Raw genomic sequence first — 22,675 nt, forward strand, 5'->3', positions numbered from 1 at the left:
TGTGGTCTTCTTCCACTAGAACCACCATCATTTGTTCAAAGACTCCAGGACATGTCCTGCATGGTGGGCTCTGAAATCTCTATGAAGTGCATGTTGTCTGGATCACTTCCTATGACTGTCCGCTGGACCAAGGATGATCATGAGCTCACAGAAGATGAGCATATTAAGATGTCATATGAAACCAACACCGCTGAGATGAATTTGACAAATGCTCATTTATCGCATAGTGGGAAATATGTTTGTGAGGCTCAGAACAGAGCTGGGACTCAGAGATGTGCCACTGTTCTCACGGTCACAGGTTTGTCAGATGTGTGTTCCTTGTGTCTTAACTGCTGTTTCTTTTATGTCCAGTTTGAAGCTTCACAAACACGTTGATTTTAGCGGTGTCCTGAATTGTTGCACAGGCAAGAACTTCAGAACATTTAATATCTGGCTGACCCAGTAAAGGTATCACTAGGTGACCCTGACAAGATAACACAATCTGATCAGGTCAGAGAAACACAAGATGACTCGTTTAGGCTTAAATCCAGGTTCTCAGACACCAAGATATTCAAGTCTACATAAAAAAATCAGGTGACAATCAGACACCAACTCAGTGCTCAGGATTATTCAAACAGAGACAATTAATAGAGTTAAATCTTTAAGGGTTGAGATGTTGCTGCTCATACTTGTTGTAATATTACATTTTGCATTGTTGTTATACAAACATCACTGTATAATACATGGATCACAATATTAAATTAACTGTCACATGAGTATTAAAGGAGAAGGTATTAAAAGAGCTATTTGTTCATCGACAGTGTCATAGACAACACAGCAGTACAAACATATGACAGAAGTCCACACTAATGAGTAAGATAAATATTTCTTGCAATCAGACAGCTAGACAATAAAACCAGCAGCAGATACATGAATAGAAACCAAAGCAGAATGGGTTGAGTGCTCTGGGATGTTATCTGTTTAGGGTGATTGTCTATATTCAGTAATTTGTTTTAGTTTAAGTCATTTATTAAGTTTGAAACATGATGAAAAGTCTACAACTTTTGACCAACAGAACCACCTGACTTGCTTGAAGTATATAAAAATGTAAATGTCTTCTTTGGTTCAAAGGTTTACATATATGTTTTGGTTTCTTGCATGCCACTATTAATCATAAAATAATTGAAAAACAAAATGTTTTGTGATGTTGAATGTTCTGTATTTTCAGACAGCACCTCAAGCTCATTGGATGGTTTTTTTTGCAAATACCTGAGATTCTGAAGTTCACATTTGTGAAATAAATGTGGGTTCTGATTCCTGCAAAGCAACAATCTGTTAAAAGGTTGATGATGGTTCTTCAGTTTATAAAATGTTCTTTTTATTGTAGTGAACAGGAAGTTTTCCATATAAAGGTAGATGGTTCTAAGATAAAGGCCAATCAAATCCAGCCAAAATATTAAGTTCTTGATGTTAAATAAGTGTCTTAAAACATCCAGGGCTGTAAACTGCAGATGTTAGACTTACCGGTTGGAGATTGTGTTGGTTCTGATTTCACACACATTATTATAAAGTACATCAGGCATCCTGCACTCTCCATTTTATATTTTAAACTTCTTTCTGTTTACGGGTCACTCAGATGTTCTTTAAGTCCAAAGAAAAGGTCTCCACTGTTCTGGGAGATCCTGCAGGTTTTTGCTGTTCCACTGAAAGATCTCTGCCACATTCTGGACACTAAAAAAAGACCTGGATCCCAGAGAATTAAAGACAGGAAAAAGTTTTTGGCATTGAGAACCACTTTCAGGAATCTTATTTGTGATAGGGACACCTCTCAGGTTATAACTGAGTCTTTATATTCTTTAACATCAGAAGTGTAGCAGTTTCTAACTCAGTGATACATATAATAATCTCTCACTCTTGTGGCTGTAAAATAAACTATGTTTATAAGAAGCCAGAGAGGGTCCGTATGGTTTTAGGTGGTCTGATACATTTTTAGTTCCGGGCAACTAGAATTCCTCAGGTAAATGTTTAAGATAAATCATTCATTTCAAACAGCTCTCCAATGAGGATAACCTAAGCATCCTAATAATCAGTCCTCTAATAAATAAAAAACTCTTTGGTCATGTAGCTCCAAAGTCTTGTTCCAGGATTGAGAATTGTTTCTCAGGTCTTCATAAACAAATATATAATCCGTATTTCATATTGTTTGAAACAGACAAGGTGGTTCCTCCCACATTCATGAAGAAATTTACAAATATCCAAGCAGTGATGGGTTCAGAGGTCATGATGGAGTGCAACGTAGACGGTTCTCTTCCATTTTTCGCTGAATGGCGTAAAGGGAAACAAGTAATCACCGAGGGATCAAAGTACAAACTTCTGCAGACTGGAAGAACAATTTCACTGAAGTTAAAACTGAGTGAAAGTAGCGATACAGGAGCGTATTCCTGTAAAGTTATGAATAAAGCAGGCAGCTGTGTGTGCAGCGGTGTTCTTACAGCTAAAGGTTAGAAATCAGACTTTGTCAAATGTTTAAATTAGAAGCTTGAAGTCATGTTTCCTAAATATTTCTTTGCATGGGTTTTAGTGGCACCAAGATTTTCAGCTGAGCTCCAGCCTCAGAATGTTACTCCCAACTCTGACGTGATCTTCAGAGCCATCTTTGAAGGAACTCCTCCTTTTACTGTGAAATGGTTCAAAGATGACATCGAACTTGTTCCTGGAGCATCGTGTGCAATAAGTTTGAAGAAAGATTCTTCTTTCTTAGAGCTCATCGCAGTTGAGGCTCTGCAAAGTGGAGTTTATTCTTGCCAAGTTACCAACGAAGCAGGAACAATGAAAACTGCAGCAGAGCTGTTGGTGAAAGGTTGGACTTATTTTTTTTTTTGTCCACCATCATCACTGCTTACCATTAACATCATCCTTTTTCTTCCTTTTCACTCTTCCTCTGTCTTCATTTTACTTGAATATCTTTGTTTAAGACATCTTTCACAGCATCCATTCAACTTACTTTAAGGTACTTTATGTTGGGGAAAGTAGTTTAATGTTTTTTTAATGTCCAAAAACCCCCTCAGTTCATCTTGAAACTGCGTACTCTGTCTGAATATGTGTTATATGTTCAAAAAATGTATCACAAAGCCCTGGACAGATTTTGATGGATGTTTACCTACAAATAATAAACTACTGGAGTCTACCTGACCTGAGATGGCCACTACAGCAAATCAACCATAGCAAACACAAAAATGGGTATAACTCAGTCAGTTTTTCAGACAGAGAGCTAAGATTTGGTGTGTTAGGAGCTGAGAGTCATCCCAAACTTATACTCTGAGCATTATTAGATTGCACAAGATCTTTGTTTAAAACTTTCCTTGAAGAAGCTAGCATTCCTTTAAGAAATACTTGTTTCAATATGATGTTAAGTCCCAAATTCATATCACCACCTTGGATATCTAATTTTCATCACTGCCTTTCACAGAATCTGCTCGCTTCATCGGGAAGCAAGAGAACACTACGTTCAGAGTGATCGATGTACTGATGCTCAGAGTTATGTTCATCTGTTGTCCAAGAGGCTTAAAGTCACATTCACCTGTAGTCCAAGAGTCAGCTTGAACTGGAAGAAAGATGGCAGATCAATCTGGGCCGCTTATCAAGACCACAGACTGCAGCTTTGTGTTGGAAGTTCTGAACAGCAACCAAGATGAAGCTTGAGGGGGATATGCTTTTCAGCATTCAAGACTCTGATATCTGTTGTGTTTAGATAACAGAAACTAGGAACTCAGACTCTAATTCCCATTATCTACTGAAAGCAGGAAGAAAATAACTCCAAATGAGAATACTAACAGCAGTCACAGAGCTTTTTTCTCAGCTAAAGCTTCTTCCGTCCACAAAGAATGTCTTCCTACACATAAAAGATCTTTAGATTCCTTTAGGTACTGCACACTGTAGTCTTTGGTCTTTAACATAAGTGGTATCTAAGACTGATGTCAACATTACTTCTCTCAAAACCTGTCAGAACAATTGTCAAGAAAGTAGAAACTGGGCCAACCCTTGAGGTTTGGGTGCATATTAAGTTGAAGCTAAGCAGTCTTTGTGACATGGAAGAAGAATGACAAGCTTCTTACTTGTACAACATCAAACCTACCAAGTCCTCCTGTTTTGCAGGTCCTCAACAATGACCAGTCTGCTGCTGGATCATACCCTGGTGAAATGTCTAATACAGAATGCAATGACACATGTCACACTCATTTCATGATAGGTAACACACTAACCTACACATTTCACCTCATCATCATCTCTGGTAATCAGTGCTAATGCACAGTCCAGGTGTTTCAGTAAGTCTGTTGGTAACACAGAGGAACTTTGTGTTGTAAGAAGTAATGGTTAGTGTTTGAGATTGGTTATGGGCAGGCAGGTTCTGTGTCTGATTGGAAAAAGCATTGGTCTTTAAGGGAGCAAAGGGTGTCTGAGAGCAGGTTTTCACAGGACTATAGTAAAATATGGTTGATGGATAGGGAGTAGTGTTTAGATACTGTATTTTTTTGAGCTTGTGTAACAAATTGTGATTTGTTTTATCTGTTCTAATGGATTGTTCTTCTTCATAAAGTTATGGTAAAGGCCCAGAGACCTTGGTGAAGGATGAGCACATGAATGTACAGTAAAAGCATTTTCAGTGTCACAACCTCATTTTCTTCATTTTCTTCCTCACAAACAGAAAAGAAAGTTCCTCCAAACTTCACCAAGAGACCTCCTGAGAACATGGTGGATTCAACTGGTAAGGTAGTAAAGATGGAGGGTCGGGTTTCCGGCTCCCAGCCCCTGACCATCACCTGGTACAAGGACGACAAGAAGATCTCAGCCTCTGACAAATATGACATCAGTTTGAAGAACAACATGGCTGTTCTGTGTGTCAGAGACTCCATCATTTCAGACAGTGGTCTGTACACCTGTGAGGTTTCCAATGAAGAAGGCAAAGCTTCATGTCAGGTTTCTCTCACTCTTTCAGGTAAGAATGTGTCCATCAGTTGTCTGAAACCAGTTGGGCCTCATGCTTTTGTTGTGTTTTACAATGAAAATGGAAGATTGGATTTTAGTTGAATATTATTCTCAGTTCTTATAAAATTTGAACTTTCCCCATTAGAAAGTTAAAGCAGTAAAACATCATTCATTTAAAGGCAATTCAATTACAAAAAATGACTGGACTTTCCTTCTTTAATGTTTTTGTCTGATTAAGATAAAAGTCAGTTTTATTGGGATCAAATACAAAACCACATTAATCGAGTTTTCTGTCAGAAACTGCATAAATGGCCCAAAGTACCATTACATGACCTGAAAACCAGGTATCTGAAATTCTGCTTTTCTGTCATCACTTTTTCAGAAACTGCCCAGGCTCCCAAATTTGATGTTCCTTTGGAACCAGTGACTGTAAATGAGGGGCAAAAGCTGAGCCTCAAATGCCACGTGAGAGGCTCTGCACCTCTTACTATCCAGTGGATGAAGGACAGGAGGGAGCTGAAGTCCAGCGACAACACCAAAGTTACATTTGTTGGTGGGACAGCCTCCCTAGAAATCAGCTCTGTGTCAAGGACTGATGCAGGAGATTACCTGTGCAAGGCCAGCAACTCTACTGGCAGTGACTTCTGCAAGTCCAAAGTCACTATAAAAGGTAACCTGATTAATCTGTAAAAGGTAACCAGTTTAACCTGTGGTGTCTGTGGTAGCTCTGTTGGTCTGTTAACTGAACAGTATTGTGATGAGCATTTCTGCCTCAATAGAGTTAATTTACCTGACTGTTTAATGATTTTATTTGTAGTTTACTGCCATTTATGTTTGGCTGTCAATGACATGTGGATTTGGACTTTAATAAATTAAAGTAAGCATAAAGATTAAGTTCAAGAGACTTAATGAGACATTTACTATCAAACTCCAATCCTAAAAGCTTCAATCTGTTGAAATATTTTTTAAATAAATATTTAAATTCAATTCAGTTTATTTATGAAGTGCCTGTTCACAATAAAAGTTATCGCAAGGTGCTGTGCAAAAACATTGATATGCATTATAAAATGCCAATTAGTTAAAGGTATCTATCTAAGGATTGTTGAATTTGGATCACCTGAAGACTTTTTAAAGTTTTTTGGGGCACCCAGATAGTAAAGAATTACAGCTGTTTAATCTAGAAGTGATAAATGCATACAGCAGTTTTTCTGCATCATTTTGAAACAAGATGTTTCTAATTTTAGTGATATTGTTCAGGTGAAGGAAATCAGCCCTGGTAACATTTTTAATATGGGGGTTACATAACATGCTTAACAAAAAAAAAATTATACCAAGGTTATTTTCATGACACATTATATTTTCAGACACAGGAATTAAGACAGCCCCCACTGAGGCCGCCGCCCCGGCTGCAGCCGCCCCAGTCAAAAGACTCGACAACTTGTTCTTCATTGAGGAACCCCAAAACGTTTCTGTCACAGAGAGTAAGACCATCCCTCCTCTAACAATGAAAACTCTAGTTACTAGATATCTGGTCCTTTATTTTCCTGTTTGTCTCATTTTCAGAGGGAACCGCAACCTTCATTGCCAAGATTGGAGGAGATCCAATCCCCAGTGTGAAGTGGATGAAGGGCAAATGGAGACAGATCACCCATGGTGGTCGTATCTCCATTGAGCACAAAGGACAAGATGCCAAACTGGAGATCAGAGAGGTGACCAAGTCTGACTCTGGTCTCTACAGATGTGTAGCCTCCAACAAACATGGAGAGATCGAATGTGGTGCTGAAATAGAAGTCACCAAAAAGGAAGAAGTGGAAGGATTTGGAGACATAAGAACAAGACTCAAAAAGTAAATTTATTTTCTGAAAAACCAAACAGCGAATGTAATTTATGTTAAAGAGAACAAATGTTTTTATTTACGTCTTCATGACCAGAAGACATCATATCTCTTTATGTTTTGTTTTTTTCAGGACTCCATCCAAACAAAAAAGTCCCAAGAAAGTTGAAGAGATCAGTATTGTAGATCTGCTCAGAGGTCACGAGCCTAAAGAATATGAAAGGATTCTGCGGGAACATGGAATCACTGACTTCAGAGCAATCCTACAGGCTGTGGAGTTCCTGAAGAAGGAGAAAGAGATGGAAACTGGAAAAGTGGTACAAGACAAAGCAAAACTCAACACAACAATAGTTTTGGGTTGATTTCCTGTTTGAATTCTTTAAAGAGATACTGTATTTCTGGGCTCTGGAACCAGGACAGCAAAGTAATTAAAGAAAGAGAGGGATGGGGTCCACAGGTCAGGACTCAAATCTGGTCTTCAGTGTTGAGGACATTCTGTCCTTTAGGCTTCATTGTTTATGTTCAGATGAAAAGTTGTAAGTTTTTGAAGATGGCTCCTAGAAGTTACTTTTAGGATTGAATTTTACAACTAAAACTGAGACATAAAATCTTTCAAATTTAGGAATCAGATAACCCAAAATCCAAACCTTTAAGGACTCTCAAGGCTGTTATCAGGATTTAGGTTCAAACACAGACCAGGTTGTTTAGTTCTGTTTGGTTAAAGCTTAGTACAGATTTATAGGTGAGGTTCAGTCATATCTCTGTTCTGTAGGGAGGCAAGTGAGGTGTTTCTTGCCAACAACTTAAAAATTGATCAAACTTCCCACTTCAGCACTTTGGCAGACGTTGTCATAACGTTATAGTTTGTTGTTGTTTTCTGTATTTAAGAAAGATGTCATATAAAATCAGTTGTTAGTCCCTCAGATAGTTGTACTACCATCCATCTATCCACTGCAGGAGGTTGAGCACGGCGGTCGGGTGGAAGAAGAGGACATGGCCAAGCTAATCGAGCAGTTGGAGGGGCGCGTCGCCACGGAGGTAAACACCAAAACTCTAACAGCCCACCTAGCACCCTGCACCAAAGTTCTTGGACATGAGGAAATGTTAAAATGAATGCTTTTGTCCTCAGCCTGTCTCTGTGATGGAGGACATCAGTGACCAGATGATCGCAGAGAACCAGAGCGCCATTTTCGAGTGTCAGATCAGAATCCACTACCCAGAGATCACTCTGACCTGGTACAAGGGCACGCAGAAACTGGACAACAGTGACAAGTATGACATCAGCAGCGTGGGGGACCACCATTATCTGAAGATCAAGAACTGCCAGGTCAAAGATCAGGGCAACTACCGTGTGGTCTGTGGTCCTCACATCTCCAATGCCAAGCTCACTGTCACTGGTAAGAGTCCGAGCATTTCCTGTTCTGTCCTGGACTCTGTCTACTGTCTTTAATGTGTCCTGTGGTGCAGGTCTTCTGTTTTATGAACAAGAGCTACTAACAATCAGAAGCAACACCAGTAAAACTGACCTCTTTAAATCTCTTCATCCACCTTCAGCGCCTCGTCTTTTTTTCTTTTATTTCTGTTATTTCTAACCAAACACACCAAAACATGCCAACAAGAATGGGAACCCTTCCATGGTCACCTGTGCTCAGAAACAATCTGCAGCTCAAACTAACGTTAACTCTGGTTTTCTGGTTTTAGCTGACCAAATTCAGTTCACTAAGTGCATCCGAAGCATTGAGGTCAACGAACGCCAATCTGCCACCTTCGAGTGCGAGTTGTCTTTTGACAACGCCACCGTCACATGGTACAAAGACTCATGGGAGCTCAAAGAGAGCCTCAAATATACCTTCCGGACCGAAGGCCGCCGGCACTTTATGACAATCTGTAACGTCACTGCAGAGGACGAAGGTTTGTTAAAGATTAAAGCCCATTTTATTTTCCACTAGAGGAACATGTCTGACTGACGCAGAAACAGAATAACTTTGGAGTGTTTCCTGCACACTCAGAGGAAAGGGTTATTTAAAGAATAAACCTGGGTTTAATCTGGGATTTTGTCCTCAGAACGTAGCTGGAAATGAACATGCAGATATTTTCAAAAACAGAAACCTACTTCTGGATCTAACTGAGCTGTGCAGCGGACAGTCAGCTCAGATGTCAGAGATTTCTTTACTTTGAGTAAAGGTTTGCAATCAGAAAGTGAACTGAACAGCTGGGTGTCGTTTCTCAGGCGTTTACTCTGTGATCGCTCGTCTGGAGCCGATGGGAGAAGCTCGAAGCACAGCAGAACTTTACCTTTCAGGAAAAGGTCTGTACATTTGAGCCGACAACAGGTTATTGTTTAACTCGTTACCACAGGTTGCAGCTTTAACTCTTCCCTGTTCTTTCACAGAAATTGGGTTAGAAAAGGTTCCTCAAGGTGAGTCCTTTACAAACAAAGGACAGTAACACTCCTTTGAACTCCATTCAGTAATTTTACTGTTAAACTCAACCACAAATAATAAAACTGAATCATTCAGACTGTACAACACTTCCATACAGTGTTATAACTGTACAGTTTAAAATAAACCTGCTGAATATTAATGAAAATATTTGTGGCCAATCCATAGACGTCCCAGAGTCGTTGGTTCTGGTACCGGAGGCAGAACTCATGGTTGTTTGTAGAGGTGGGTCCGGTTCTCTTTCACCAAACTTGATCAGTCTTTAATCTCAGCTGCTGGTTTTAACGTTTTCTTTTTCCACCTAAAGATTCCTCAGAGATTTTTCACTACGAGGAGCGAACTGAGGCTGCAGGTACAAAAACTGGATCCAGTTAACCCTCCTGTCGCTGAAACCTCAGTCATTAATCTGCACTCATTCCATCAAATTAAAGATTTCATCTTTAACCATCATCGTCATGGTTTCCCTTTCATCCTGAATAACCCCTGAGTGTGATCACAGTAAACTCAGATTATTAATTCAGTTCTTTGCTCACAGAATAACTCAGAAAGATCTGAAGTGTTTTATTTTTTACCGAGTTTCAGAAACTTTACTGCTGGACAGAAGAGGATCAGAATCAGGTTCTTTTCAGGATTATCACTTTTTATTTGTGTTGCACTAAACAAAATAATCATAATTAAAATTTGTTTAAATTATAAATGATCCATTTCAAAGACACCCAGTTTATTTAAGGTAAAAACCAAAATGCATTCCAGTTTATTTAATTAGTTTTTATAAAATGTCAATTGTCTCCAGGTTTTAAAAGGTTCCAGATCTTACTGACAAACTGTATAAATTATAAATTTCACAAACATATTTGGACAGGTACATGGAAAATTAAAAAAAATATTGTTATTTAAACAGTAAAAAACAATTAAATCTAAGTCTTTATTTTTAAGTGAAGATCAAAATTCCAAAACTGAAGATCTCTTTTAAAACAAAAGGCTCTTTTTTATTCAGTGATGAACTTTGAGCTAAGTTATTAAATAAAGTTTAATCGAGGAAGTCCTGATCCAGCTCGGCTGATTCATCGGTTTTCTGTAGCTTTCACTTCAGTCCTCATCTGTCACATAAATCAAACCTCTTTTTCCATCAGGAGAATCTCCATCTTCTCACCGTTTGTCTGTGTTTTTAACCAACTTTTTCACATCCCGTATTCTTCCTGTTCCTTCATGGTTTTTGTTGGTTTTGGATGATTTTTTCCCCCACAGTAGTGTTTTCTGTCAGGATTTCCTGTTTGTTTCACCTGCTGCAGTGTTTTCTCTCTAAGTTGTGGTTTCTTCTCCTCCAGAAGAGAAAAAAGCAGTTGAAGAATTCATTGAGAGGACTCAGGTTGGAGGCAGAGAGGAGATCCCAGCAGGTATTTCTGCTTGTAGAAGTAGTTCATCTGATCAGAACCACTGACCCACTAACTGCCAGCTGCTGCTCCTAAAACCTTTTTTCTCTGCAGATGTGACATGATCTGTGTCTGTCGTAGAGCTGCTTTAGTTCAGTCCCACTTTGTCTTTTCTGCTTTTTATTCATGTTTTTTGTTCTTCTTCACACATTTGTTCTTATTAAGCTGAGCTTTCTGTGCCTTACATGGCAGAGAATAGAACTTCAAGCTTGGCTGAAGTAGTTTTAACTCCAACTTTCTTTGTCTTTCAAAGTTCCTGGAGTTGATGGGAGAGCAACGGAGAAAGCCTCTGAGCGCGGAGCTCTGCTTCCACCTGGAGTGTCAGGTAAGCTCTTCATTCATCGTTACTGATTCTGTGTGTCCTGTTGTTGATTTTATGGTTTTCTGTAAATTTCACGTTGTGGTACAAAAACTCAACTTCTTTGTAATGTTTTAAAGAATCTGATTCAAGGAAAACTCAACCTGATGTTACTGACTTGACTCCACACGAGAGAGAAGAACCTGCAATTTCTGAAGGTAATGTTTATAATGGAGTGCTTTGTTCCAGTTTGTTATTTTATGTCTCGGTGAGTCTTTAATGGCTCATTCTTTGAAATCCTAATTTAATGAAAATCTTTTTAAAATGCCCAACTCACAGCAGGACTTTTCACCTCAAAACCTGCAGTTTAATTGATTTAGTTTATTTTATATGAAAACATTTAGCGGTTTCCAAAGCATGAAATTACATTTCTACAGACTGGACAGGACTCAAATTTAATGTGAATATGTGTTTGTAAACAGATCACTAAGTTTAAACATGAGATATTTTTTGAAGAGCCAGGAGGATGTTCAGAGCTGCAGTAATTACTGAGGGATAAAGATGATGACCATTAAGATCAGTGAGCAGCAGGATGCAGATAACCAGAGCCCAAGAGAGGAACTGTGGTCCTGTATGAGGAGGTCAGCCATGGAGGAGTATGGGAGGGTAGGGCAGAACACGTCCAAGGACAGAGACAGGGCTAAGATGTGCAGTAGGAGTAACAGATGAGTACAAGGTGGGGTTGGGATTACACCAAGGATCAGCTCTGACCCCCTTCCTGTTTGAAGACACAGTCCCCATGGACTGGGATGTTTCAGATGACTTCTGTAGTGAGAGTAGGGAGCAGGTTTAAGAGATCCTGAAGAGGTGAAGGTATGAAAGGCAAGGTTTATAGGAGGGTAAGGAAACCTGCTGTGATGGTTTGGAGTCAATGCCTCTGACAAAAAGACATGAGGAAGAACTAAAGGTGGCAGCGATAAAGGTGTTTAGATCTTCACCAGGAGGAACCGAAATGTTCAGGATTAGATATGAGTCCATCAGAGAGACAGCTCAGGTTGGGATGGTTGAAGGAACATGATCTACTGCTCAGGGAAGTTGATTTAAACTTCACACTTAAAATGAACAATCTTTATTTTTTAGAAAACTGAAAATATTTCACAGTTGAGGTACACATTTTTTGGTATTTTATACCTTGAATAGTTTATGTACAGGAGAGTGTGACATGTTTATTATTGAGTTGGATTTTCTCTTGACTGTTTGTCTGAATGTTGTTGTTGTTGTATAAAGAACATTGTGTTCTTCATGTTTGTCTGTTTGTTTTCTGTTCCATCGCTCTTCTTTGACTTCTTTTAGTCCTCAACTCTTACAGCCCTGTTTTCTATCTTCACTTTGAAATATACACCAAACCAGAACCTGAACCACAGAAAGTTCCCAGAAAGGTTGCTCCTGAACCTCATCAACCCAAACCAACAGCAGAGGTAAAAGCAGTTCCACCAGAACCCGAAAGGCCATCTCAGAAACCAGTGGTACCCAAACCCAAAGTGTCCAAGGCACCAGAAGTTGAACCTGTGGAGAAAACACCAGAGGTTCCAGAACCAAGAGGTAAAGTAGCAGAACCGTTGTTGTTCTTGTGTTGAAGCAGAAGGATTTTTTAGTTCGACATCTTGATCTGTTTCATGTTGCTCTGATCAACATGACGGATCCTAACATGCTTGTGTGACTCTTAGATGTTTCTGCTGCTAACCTCTTCATGTAGATCTTTTGTCCTTGCATGACTTTTCAATGTTTCACAGAATCTCTTAAACTAAACTACTGGTTTCATGTCCTTAGTGTAAAATTAATAAAACTGCCTTGTTCCAAAAACATCTTCATGATTAAAATGATGTTAAGATGGATATCTTTTATATGTTCTCCAAAGTGCCAACTGTAGACAAACCAGTGGACGCCACAGTCCATCCAGTCAGTGTGAAGATTACTCCTCCAAAGACTGAGGAGATCGTACCCAAAGGTACCAGAACCATCAAGTCTTTGTAAAGTCTTACCTGCTCTGTTTTACACACTCGACAGAGTGGACTGTCAAATTGTTGGGTTTAACTTTGTTCTTAGCAGGTAACATGTTTAACATTTTTAAATGTTCTTAAAAGCAGCAGAACTACTAAAAGCAGAAGAACCTACAGTTCAAACATCTACAGCTATGGTTCCTCCATCAGCCCCGGAACACGGGCCAGAAGGTACTGATCAGTGACCGTGTTCGGCTTCTTCTCCTCTTGTCTTTCACTCAGTAAGAGTGTAATCTTTGATCTCCTTGATTATGACCTGTGAATTAAACAAAATATAATGTTCTCTTAAGTTCAAGAGGTACCCAGACCAGAGAAACCTGCCCAACCATCTGCTAAAGTTCCTCCTAAGACTGAAGCTTCTCCTGCCAAAGGTACTGCAGGTAACAGGCTGTTTGTCTAACACTCTTCTGTAAGTCTGTTCCGTCTTTATTGAACCCTTAGTGTCTTCTGCTAACCTCTAGAAACGTCTTTGACATTCTAAGCACTCGTTAGAGTGTGACTTGAACTTTATGATCAACGATAATTATCTTATAATAAAATATTCTTCTAAACTGTCTCAGAAGCAAAGACACCTGAACCTTCTGGAAAACTGGAGCTGCTGGGTGTGAAACAGGTTTCCACTAAAACACGACCGGAAGAACCAAAGCTTCAAGAACCACCAAAGAAAGTTCCAGAAACACCAAAGAAAGTTCCAGAACCACCAAAGAAGGTTCCTGAAGAACCCAAGAAAGTTCCAGAACCACCAAAGAAGGTTCTTGAAGAACCCAAGAAAGTTCCAGAACCACCAAAGAAAGTTCTTGAAGAACCACCAAAGAAAGTTCCAGAACCACCAAAGACGGTTCTTGAAGAACCCAAGAAAGTTCCAGAACCACCAAAGAAAGTTCTTGAAGAACCACCAAAGAAAGTTCCAGAACCACCAAAGACGGTTCTTGAAGAACCCAAGAAAGTTCCAGAACCACCAAAGAAAGTTCTTGAAGAACCCAAGAAAGTTCCAGAACCACCAAAGAAGGTTCTTGAAGAACCCAAGAAAGTTCCAGAACCACCAAAGAAAGTTCTTGAAGAACCCAAGAAAGTTCCAGAACCACCAAAGAAGGTTCTTGAAGAACCCAAGAAAGTTCCAGAACCACCAAAGAAGGTTCTTGAAGAACCCAAGAAAGTTCCAGAACCACCAAAGAAAGTTCTTGAAGAACCAAAGAAAATTACTGAAATGCCAAAGGTGGTTTATGAAGAGCCGAGGAAAGTTCTCGAACCACCAAAAACAGTTACTAAAGTAGCAGAAAAGATATTAAAAGAGCCAGAAAAGGTTTTAGATGAACTGAAAATGGTTACAGAACCACCAGCAGAACCGGAAGCTTCAAAATTAGTAACAGAAAAGTTACCAGTGCCAAGTCTCAGAGCACCTCCACAGAGTTTGGAAAGACGTCCTCAACAACAAGGTAGATATGTCTTTGTGGTGATTTCAAAGTTCTTACTGACTAATCTTTACTCATCTTGACCGTGTAGTGTTAGCTGAGTTCTTAAGTCTTGTCCTGATGTCTGTTGTTTCATGACTGTTTTATGTGTTCAACTCAAACCACAAACAACAACAGCACGAGCTATCCAAAGCTGAAGGTGAACACATTCAGCAAAGATTCAGAAACTTTTTCTTTGAAAGTCAGCACAGTATGGATTTTGTTGTAGCGTATCTAATTCTGTTTATTTCTTTCAGGAAACATAACAAAAGTACAAAGACATGCCACAGCAGAGATACAGATTCATTATAGTTGTAGTTTAGTTGTGAAATGAGAATCAGAACAGTCACTTTTACTTACATCTGTCTGTTCATGTCTTTCCCATATGTGTTGTCCTCTTGGCCACCGCTTCATGGTGCCTTTCTTCAGTCTTTGGGGAAATCTTCCAACATGTTCAAGTTCAGGAAGTTCAGAGATTTGAAAGAGGGAAACTCAGCGGATTGACTGTAACAGAAGACGGGTCTTTAAAGGGCCAGACGACACAAACAGACGAAGTTTCCAGGTGGTGCATTGAAGATCATCCAGTGAATCAATCTGAGTGTATAAAGCACTCTGAACCAACCCAATCAGAAAACGACTCTGAAGTTAAGCCTTCTTTGCCAGGTTTAAGTTCCTCAGGTTTTTCAGAGTCATTTCCAGACAAGGGTTTGAGACAAACTGAAACTGTGTCTCACAGCCGTGTTTCTCCACCTCTAAATGATGTTCTTCCATCAGAACAAGTCAAGGCAGCTGAAATTGCTCCATCAAAAAAAGACGTTTTTCTTGTTCAGGATGAAATCCGATCCAATAAAGAAGGTAACAAGGAAACTCAAGGAAAGAAACTCTATGAAGCTTTAATAGAGCAGACACAACTAACTGGATCCTTTGGGACAGTTCATCATCAAGAAAATAAAGAAGAAACTGTTTTAAAACAGGATGTTTCAGTTGAAGTAAAAGAAGTTTTAACTCAAAAATTCACAATGATTCCCCCTTTTCATCTACCCGAACAAGATCCTCAAAAATCTCTTTCCAGTCATGATTTTTTACCAGATGAGACAGTCGGTTTGGAAGAAGAAACTTCACCAGAGGCAGACACTGATTCACCAACAAATGAGACATCTTTAACTCCTCCCAGAGAAGTTTCTGCCTCTAGTGAGAGTTTACCCACAGAAGAAGTGATCCTACACAGGAAACTGTTTCCTAAAGGCAAGTCTGCTTCAAGGAAAACACCTCAAACTGTACCACCGAAGACACAAGAAGACATGTGGTTTCACCAAACAACAATCTCTGAAGGAGTCACAACTGAAACAAAACCTCAAACTGAAGAAGAAAAGAAAACAAAACAGGCAACACAGGTTGATCAACAAACACCTGAGAAAGGTATTCTTGTATGTCTGAACCGTACAGACTTATGATTCTCTGAAAGATCTTTTTCACATTTACCATACTAACACACCTTCCATCATGGTGCTGTATAACAACAAAACACAAAACAGGACACTAATACTCTGAATACTGTTTGTTGTCTTTGTAACACATTTTTATTTGATCAACAACCTTCACTGTGGTTCCAGGAAACAGTAGTTTCCATCTTTTATTCTTGTGTTTTCTGTCATTTGACTTCACATCTTCACCGTGTTGTGTTTTTTTTACCTGTTTGGATCATCTCATTCGTCTCTTAGTTGGTCTCACTTGACCACAGCGCTGTCTTGGTTTTGATCTTGACATCTTTTATTCCTAAAGTGTCTCATCCAGAGGAGAAGGAACCAGTGTCAGTAGCAAAGCCTTCACCTCCTCCCACTCCTGCACAGAAGGTTCTTCCTCCTGCAGGTAGTCTCTTTTGTCTCTACTGACTGCTCATGAGTCAGTCATGTTTGTGTCTATTTGTGTTGACTCTGTTGTTGAACTTGTCCAGAGATTTCCCTGTTTTTAGCTGTTCTCTTTTAGTGCTGATCCAAATCAGTGCTTTTTGGTCTTGACTCAAGTGTACTGAATTCAAAATTATCACCTCCAGAGGAGAAGAAACCATCTGCACCAGTGCTAAAGCCTCCTCCTCCCTCCACTTCTGCAAAAGACGTTTCTCCACCGGCAGGTAGCTCTCTTCTTATTGAGTTGTAGTGAACTTTATGTTTTTTAATTTGTTTCTTGGGTGGGGGCAAACACAAGTCCTCCAGGTTTACTTGGGTTTCATTTAAACTGTTTTCCAGTCTTGTCTTGCAGTGTTTCAGTGTATCTGTGCATGTCTGACCATGCTGTTGTCCAGGTCATCATCTTGGCATCTTGTTTTTTTAATTATTTCCTGCAGAGGAGAAGAAACCATCAGTACCAGCACCATCAGCTCCTGCAGCTCCTGCAGCTCCTGCAGCTCCTGCAGCTCCTGCAGTCAAAGCTGCTCCTCCTGCAGGTAGTTCTCTTGATTTTTCTGTTGTTGTAAACTTTTGTTTGTTTGATTTGTTTCTTGGGTGGGGGGTAAATATGAATCCTCCAGGTTTTCTTGGGTTTCATTTGAATTGCTGTTCAGTCCTCTCTTCTAAGTGTATCTGTTCAAGTCTGACCATGCTGTTGTCCAGGTCATCATCTTGGCATCTTGTTTTTTTAAATTATTTCCTGCAGAGGAGAAGAAACCATCAGTACCAGCACCATCAGCTCCTGCAGCTCCTGCAGCTCCTGCAGTCAAAGCTGCTCCTCCTGCAGGTAGTTTTTTTACTCTCTGTTAGAAAGGTGTCTTCTAGCTCTGTTACTGTTTTCTTTCTTCGTGTTTAGTCTGTTGTTTGTTTTAATGTATTGTCACTTCCATATCTTTTGTCTTGTTGGTTTTCACTTTTGGTATCTTGTACTCCCAAGTGACTCCTGCAGAGGAAAAGAAACCATCTCCACCATCAGCAAAACCACCAGTAGAAAAAGTTGTTCCTGCTGAAGGTACATTTTTCTTCTTGCCTTCCTTTTTATATTCCTTACTGCCGTCATTTCTGTTGGCTCCTAACAACAGTAAATTCTTTAATATTGTGCGTTTTGTTCAGCTGTCAGTGAGTTGTTATTTGTTGAACAGATCTTTGCCAGTGTTTTAATTCAGTTGGCGTTCTTGTAGCTCCAGTTGCAGCAGTGGAGAAGGAACCCTCTGAAGCAGCTGTAAAGGCTGAACCTCCCTCCGTCTCTGAGACAATCTCTCCACCTGAAGGTAACATCAAGTCTTTCATTTTTCTTTATGATGTTTCTGTTTGTTTTCTGTTCTAGGAGTTATATGATGTGACACTTTAATCTTTACATAAAGATGTTTAGACTCATTGTCTTTTCTGTCTAAATCTGTTGGTCTGACATTTGTCTATACTATTACTTGCTTTTTATTTTCTAATTCAGTCTGCAGCTTCTATATTAACAATATATGTTGTAGGAAGTCAAATAACATAAATGCTTTCTCTTTTTTTCAAAACCTCTTGATGCATTTTTAGTGACAAAAACAGGTTCAACACCCAAAGAAAACAACTATTTTCTAAACTCACATTTTTACATAATACACCCAAAAAAGCACGTCACAACTGATTAAGGTCTCAGAAAGTCAACCTTCTTCGGCTTTAATCAAGACATTTGTATAATTTGTATACTTACTATGATCTTATTTAAATTCTTGCAGACAAGGAACCAGTTTCAGCTCCTGGACCAACTAAAGGTATCATAAGTAGATTTTTTTTTAACAATACATCCCAAAAACATTTTACCTGTAAAAATGTACCAACAATCTTCAGGAACACCTCTTCTTTTTGTGTTTGTGTGATGTCTGACTTTGATGTAAAAAAAGTCAAATCATTGGGTGTTTCTTACATTTTTTGTGAATTGATGTATTTACTCCTTCAACCACAGTGCCATCATTTAAGCAAAATGGTAAAATTCCAGTGCAGGAGGCAAAACCATTGGAGTCACCTAAACTAAAGAGTAAATTGACTAGAATACCCAGAGAAAAAGAACCAGAACCAGAGATCATTAAGCTGAAGAAGGTTCCAATGAAACTTCCAGAACCTGAGAAACAAGTTGTAACCCATGAAACAGAAGTAACGCGACATCATGATTCAGAACTATCTGTTCGTGGATTATATGACAGAGAAGACCGAGAGATAATAACCCTCGGAAGAACTGAACGAATTTTCATTGCAGAAGAAAAAACAATTCAGTTAGGACAACTCGAGGAGACTGAAATAGCTAAAGTTGTACAAAAAACGGAGACCAAAGGATGGACAAGAACCCAAAAATCAAAAACTGATGAAGATTCTGAAGTTCCTGGTGTTGTTAAGAAAAAAATAACTAAACTACCAAAAGCAGATCAGCCAAAAGAATCAGTCAAACTAAAACCGTTTGAAAAACCAGAGAAACCAGAACAAGAACCCCAGAAGATCACACTGAGACCAGTTCCATCTAAACCCAAAGTTCTTGAAAAAGAGGTCACAACTCATACAGCTGAGGTAACAAAACATCATGATATTGACCTGACAGCTCAGAAGCTTCGAGACAGAGAGGATCGAGAGGTAATAACACTGGGAAAACCTGAAAGAGTCTTTACTGCAGCTGAACAGGTTCCTGAGCTCAGCCAGATAGAGAAACCAAAACTACAAGAACCAGAAGAAGACAAATCAAAATGGATAAGAACTATTAAAGAACAAAATGATAAAGAGCCAGAACCAGATATATCGAAGAAGAAAATAAAGAAATTACCTAAGAAAGATGAAGAACAAGAAGTGGTGACTCTAAAACCTTTCAAAAAACCTCAAAAACAAGAATCAGAGGAACCACAGGCTAAAGTCAAAGTTCAGGCAGAAGCAGAAACTGAGCAACTTCCTTTCAAAAGGGACGAGGTGCTGCACAAAGACCAACCTACCATTGCTGTAAAAAGCAGACAAGATGCAGTGGTAGCCCTGACAAGACCTGACAGAACTCCAGATGTCAGCAAAGCCCAACAGGAAACATCACAACAGAAAAAGATTGACCAAATACCAAAGAATACTGCAGCCGAAAAGTTAAACGGTGAGCCTAAAGTTAAACCAGATACAAGGGAAGACCAGGTTGTGATGAAGCCTTTCACCAAAATCACCAAGCCAGAAAGAGCATCAGAAGAAGAGAAGAAGAAGCCTCCTGTGGGTACAAAGATGCCAAGCCAATCTCCAAGAGAGGAAATAATCAAAGATGTAAAGAAGAAAGAGCTTCAAAAAGTTGAAAAAACTCCTTCACCCAGAGTCAGTAAGGAAAAAGTAGGAGAAGAAAAGCCTATCAAGCCTACTGAGCAGCTGAAGAAGGTTGAGCTAAAAAAGACTCCATCACCAAAGGTTGACCAGCCAAAGATCCTGGAGACTGACAGAAAACCAAGTCCTGAAAAAGGAAAAGTAACTCCCAAAACAGTTTCACCCAAAGACTCAATTAAAGCCGGTGCAGTCATAAAGGTTCCCAGGAAACCTTCAGTCGAGGAGGTCTCTGAACCAGAAAAACCTGATACAGACCGGATACCCCTAGGGAAGGAGCTCTCCCCTGGTGCTGTACAGATGAAGAGAGTCACAACTCAACCAGAGGAGGAGGTGTTTGAAGAGGAAGGGGAGGAAAAGGAAGGCGAGGATGATGAGGAGGCATGGGGCTGGGAACTGGTTCCCCCGGAGGACTGGGAAAGTGAAGAAGTGATGGGGGCACTGGAAACTCCGGGTATGCCTGGTGCCAGACGAGGTGAGCTGGAGACCAGAGAACTGTCCAAACTGACATGTCTGGAGTCTTCTCATCTCATCTCAGATGACTCATCTAATCCTCACCACATCTTCTTTAATCCCTTCTTCCATTTCTTCATGGATTCATCTGTGTGGATACTTGTCTGTCTGTGCATCCATCCATCCGTCCATCAGTCAATCAATCAGTCCATCCGTCTGTGCATCCATCCATTCCTCCATCCATCAGTTATTCTGTCTGTCCATGACTCAATCTGTACATCTATCAATCAGTCTGTCTCTATTCATCCATCCATCAACCACTCCATCAGTCTGTTTGAGCATCCATCTGTCCATCCATAATTCCTCAACCTATCAATCATTCTGTCTGTCTGTGTATCCATCCATCAAAAAATTGGTCTGTCCATGCGTCAATATGTCCATTCCTCTATCCGTCCATCTATCCATCATCCATTCTTCTGTCCATCCATTTATTCATTTGTTCATCCATTCATCAATCCATTCTGTTGTTAAACAAGTTCTTCAATGTGCCATTGGTCATTCCGTGTTTGACCATCTCTCCTGGTACCATTTGTCCTTGTTGTCTAATCAATTTGTCCTTATTCCACTTTGTTTCTATTTCATCTTTACTGCATGAAAATGTGCTCTGCCAGTCTTTGTTGTCATGAGTTTTTTTTTTGTTTTTTTTACAGTGTTTGGTAGAATTTCTTATATTAATGTTTATGCCCACAAAATGCTCCTACAGAGAAGCTTAAAACTCTTCTTTTGTTTCGTGTTCAGATGGAAAACCAACAGAAGAGGCAGCTAAGGGCCGAGGCAGAGGATTTGGGGGTAAGGATTCACTGAGAAATCTTCTTGTTGGTTCTCTGTACAACATTAACTCCACCGGTGTCCTTTTAATGACTGGTTGTTTGTTTTTCTGCCTCTAACCTTTAAAAGTTTTCTGTTGATAAGAAACTGGGCTGGATCTTAAAGCTTTTTTTGTTGTTGTTTGCACCCAAATCTGACAGGCCTGAACAATAAGATCTTTAGATGTTACTGAACAACTTGATAACCTGATGCATGTTTTTTGTGCTAGGAAAGTATTTAAAAAAAATTTTGATTTCTAGTCAAATACACTTAAAGATACCCAACCTCAACTAGCGGAGACAAATAAGTTTGTTTTTTTTCTTGTCTCAGTTTTCTTTAAGCTTTTGGGTTCCTCTCAGAATCCTGGTCATAATATTGGTCTCTGTGTAGCTAATTACTACTTCTGGGTTCTTGTAACAGTAAAGCTGTTGACCTTTCACAGATTTTATATTTGAAACGTGTTTGTGTCACATGGTTTCTCATCAAACTGTCTGCTGCTTCTATCAGAACTAACTGGATAAGTTTTCCTGTCTGATTACGCAGCGAGACAGACTCCATCTCCAGGTGATGGTGGCAGGGGGCGGGGCCTGAGGCCTGGTGGTAAAGGTCCATCACCACCAGAGGAGCCATTTGGAGGTTTCAAACTCAAAGCTGTGCCTCTAAAGTTTACCAAGAAGATTCAGGACATCGTGCTGCAGGAGGCCGAGTCCATCGGATCCTCTGCTGTGTTCGAGTGCGAGGTCTCGCCCTCCACTGCCATCACTTCCTGGATGAAAGACGGCGGTAATCTACGAGAAGGTCCCAAACATAAGTTCACCTCTGATGGCAAAGACCGTAAGCTGCACATCATTGATGTCCAGCTGTCTGACACCGGTGAATACACCTGCGTGGCGAAGAACGCTGGCAAGGAGGTTACGTGCACCGCCAAGCTCATAGTTGAAGGTAAACTAAAGAAATTTTCAGCCAACAAAAATTTAACTGTCACAAAAACACAACACTTTCAGTTGTTAAATGTGCTCAAACTCAGGATACATAAAGGTTTATTAATAAATGTATGCAACCCATTGTTGTGTTCCCACAGAGCTGCCTGTGAAGTGGTTGAAGGAACTGGAACCAGAGACAACATGTATAAAGAGTCAGCCCATGTACCTGACCTGTGAGCTGAACAAAGAGAGAGACGTGACCTGGAAGAGGAACGGAGAAGTTCTGAAGAACAAAGCTGGAAAAATAGCCATTAACATCATTGGTATGCAGCACGCTGTGACCCTTCAGAATGCCGCTGAGGAGGATGCCGGCGTCTACACCTGTGAGGTGGACGGCCAGGAGGACGTCAAGACTGCAACCACCGTCAAAGTGATTGGTAAGCATTCAGCAGATTTAAATAACTAAAAACTATTAACATTAGCCAGTGAAAATATGCAAAGGAAATAAAGAGCATCATAAAACAAATTTCACTCAGAGACCAAGAAATAAAATATGAAGTTTTTCAAAGTCAGGAAGTTCTTAGTTCTAAAATACAGAATAGACATGAAAAGGCTAAAATCAGAAGAGATGTGATGGATCCTGGTAGTTCCAGTCAGAACTCTGACTGCAGAGTTTTGGATCAGCT

The 22,675-nt window shown here is 39.8% G+C and overlaps 2 protein-coding genes across 2 annotated transcripts in view; both read left to right on the plus strand.

Annotated features, from left to right (window-relative positions):
* LOC112451394 (titin) overlaps positions 1-22,675 on the plus strand; it is a gene marked incomplete at its 3' end in the record, with an annotated part of 470,585 nt that overhangs the window by 126,717 nt on the left and 321,193 nt on the right. The gene's annotated exons all lie outside the window — the stretch shown is intronic.
* The window catches only part of ttn.1 (titin, tandem duplicate 1), a 144,512-nt gene that overhangs the window by 21,803 nt on the left and 100,034 nt on the right, over positions 1-22,675 (plus strand). The window contains exons 35-68 of the mRNA XM_037975997.1: positions 20-298; positions 2,192-2,479; positions 2,561-2,839; positions 4,685-4,975; positions 5,348-5,635; positions 6,330-6,446; positions 6,529-6,811; positions 6,933-7,116; positions 7,757-7,837; positions 7,929-8,196; positions 8,501-8,710; positions 9,030-9,107; positions 9,192-9,218; positions 9,409-9,465; positions 9,548-9,592; positions 10,569-10,637; positions 10,927-10,998; positions 11,112-11,189; positions 12,382-12,573; positions 12,890-12,979; positions 13,116-13,202; positions 13,322-13,411; positions 13,592-14,467; positions 14,912-15,901; positions 16,265-16,351; positions 16,827-16,925; positions 17,135-17,215; positions 17,366-17,440; positions 17,610-17,699; positions 18,153-18,188; positions 18,380-20,221; positions 20,998-21,048; positions 21,610-22,008; positions 22,148-22,426. Coding sequence (XP_037831925.1) covers positions 20-298; positions 2,192-2,479; positions 2,561-2,839; positions 4,685-4,975; positions 5,348-5,635; positions 6,330-6,446; positions 6,529-6,811; positions 6,933-7,116; positions 7,757-7,837; positions 7,929-8,196; positions 8,501-8,710; positions 9,030-9,107; positions 9,192-9,218; positions 9,409-9,465; positions 9,548-9,592; positions 10,569-10,637; positions 10,927-10,998; positions 11,112-11,189; positions 12,382-12,573; positions 12,890-12,979; positions 13,116-13,202; positions 13,322-13,411; positions 13,592-14,467; positions 14,912-15,901; positions 16,265-16,351; positions 16,827-16,925; positions 17,135-17,215; positions 17,366-17,440; positions 17,610-17,699; positions 18,153-18,188; positions 18,380-20,221; positions 20,998-21,048; positions 21,610-22,008; positions 22,148-22,426 — 8,358 coding nt within the window. The remainder of the gene's footprint in view (positions 1-19; positions 299-2,191; positions 2,480-2,560; positions 2,840-4,684; positions 4,976-5,347; positions 5,636-6,329; positions 6,447-6,528; positions 6,812-6,932; positions 7,117-7,756; positions 7,838-7,928; positions 8,197-8,500; positions 8,711-9,029; positions 9,108-9,191; positions 9,219-9,408; positions 9,466-9,547; positions 9,593-10,568; positions 10,638-10,926; positions 10,999-11,111; positions 11,190-12,381; positions 12,574-12,889; positions 12,980-13,115; positions 13,203-13,321; positions 13,412-13,591; positions 14,468-14,911; positions 15,902-16,264; positions 16,352-16,826; positions 16,926-17,134; positions 17,216-17,365; positions 17,441-17,609; positions 17,700-18,152; positions 18,189-18,379; positions 20,222-20,997; positions 21,049-21,609; positions 22,009-22,147; positions 22,427-22,675) is intronic.

This window comes from Kryptolebias marmoratus, linkage group LG6 (genome assembly GCF_001649575.2).
Source record: "Kryptolebias marmoratus isolate JLee-2015 linkage group LG6, ASM164957v2, whole genome shotgun sequence".
Lineage (NCBI taxonomy): Eukaryota > Metazoa > Chordata > Actinopteri > Cyprinodontiformes > Rivulidae > Kryptolebias > Kryptolebias marmoratus.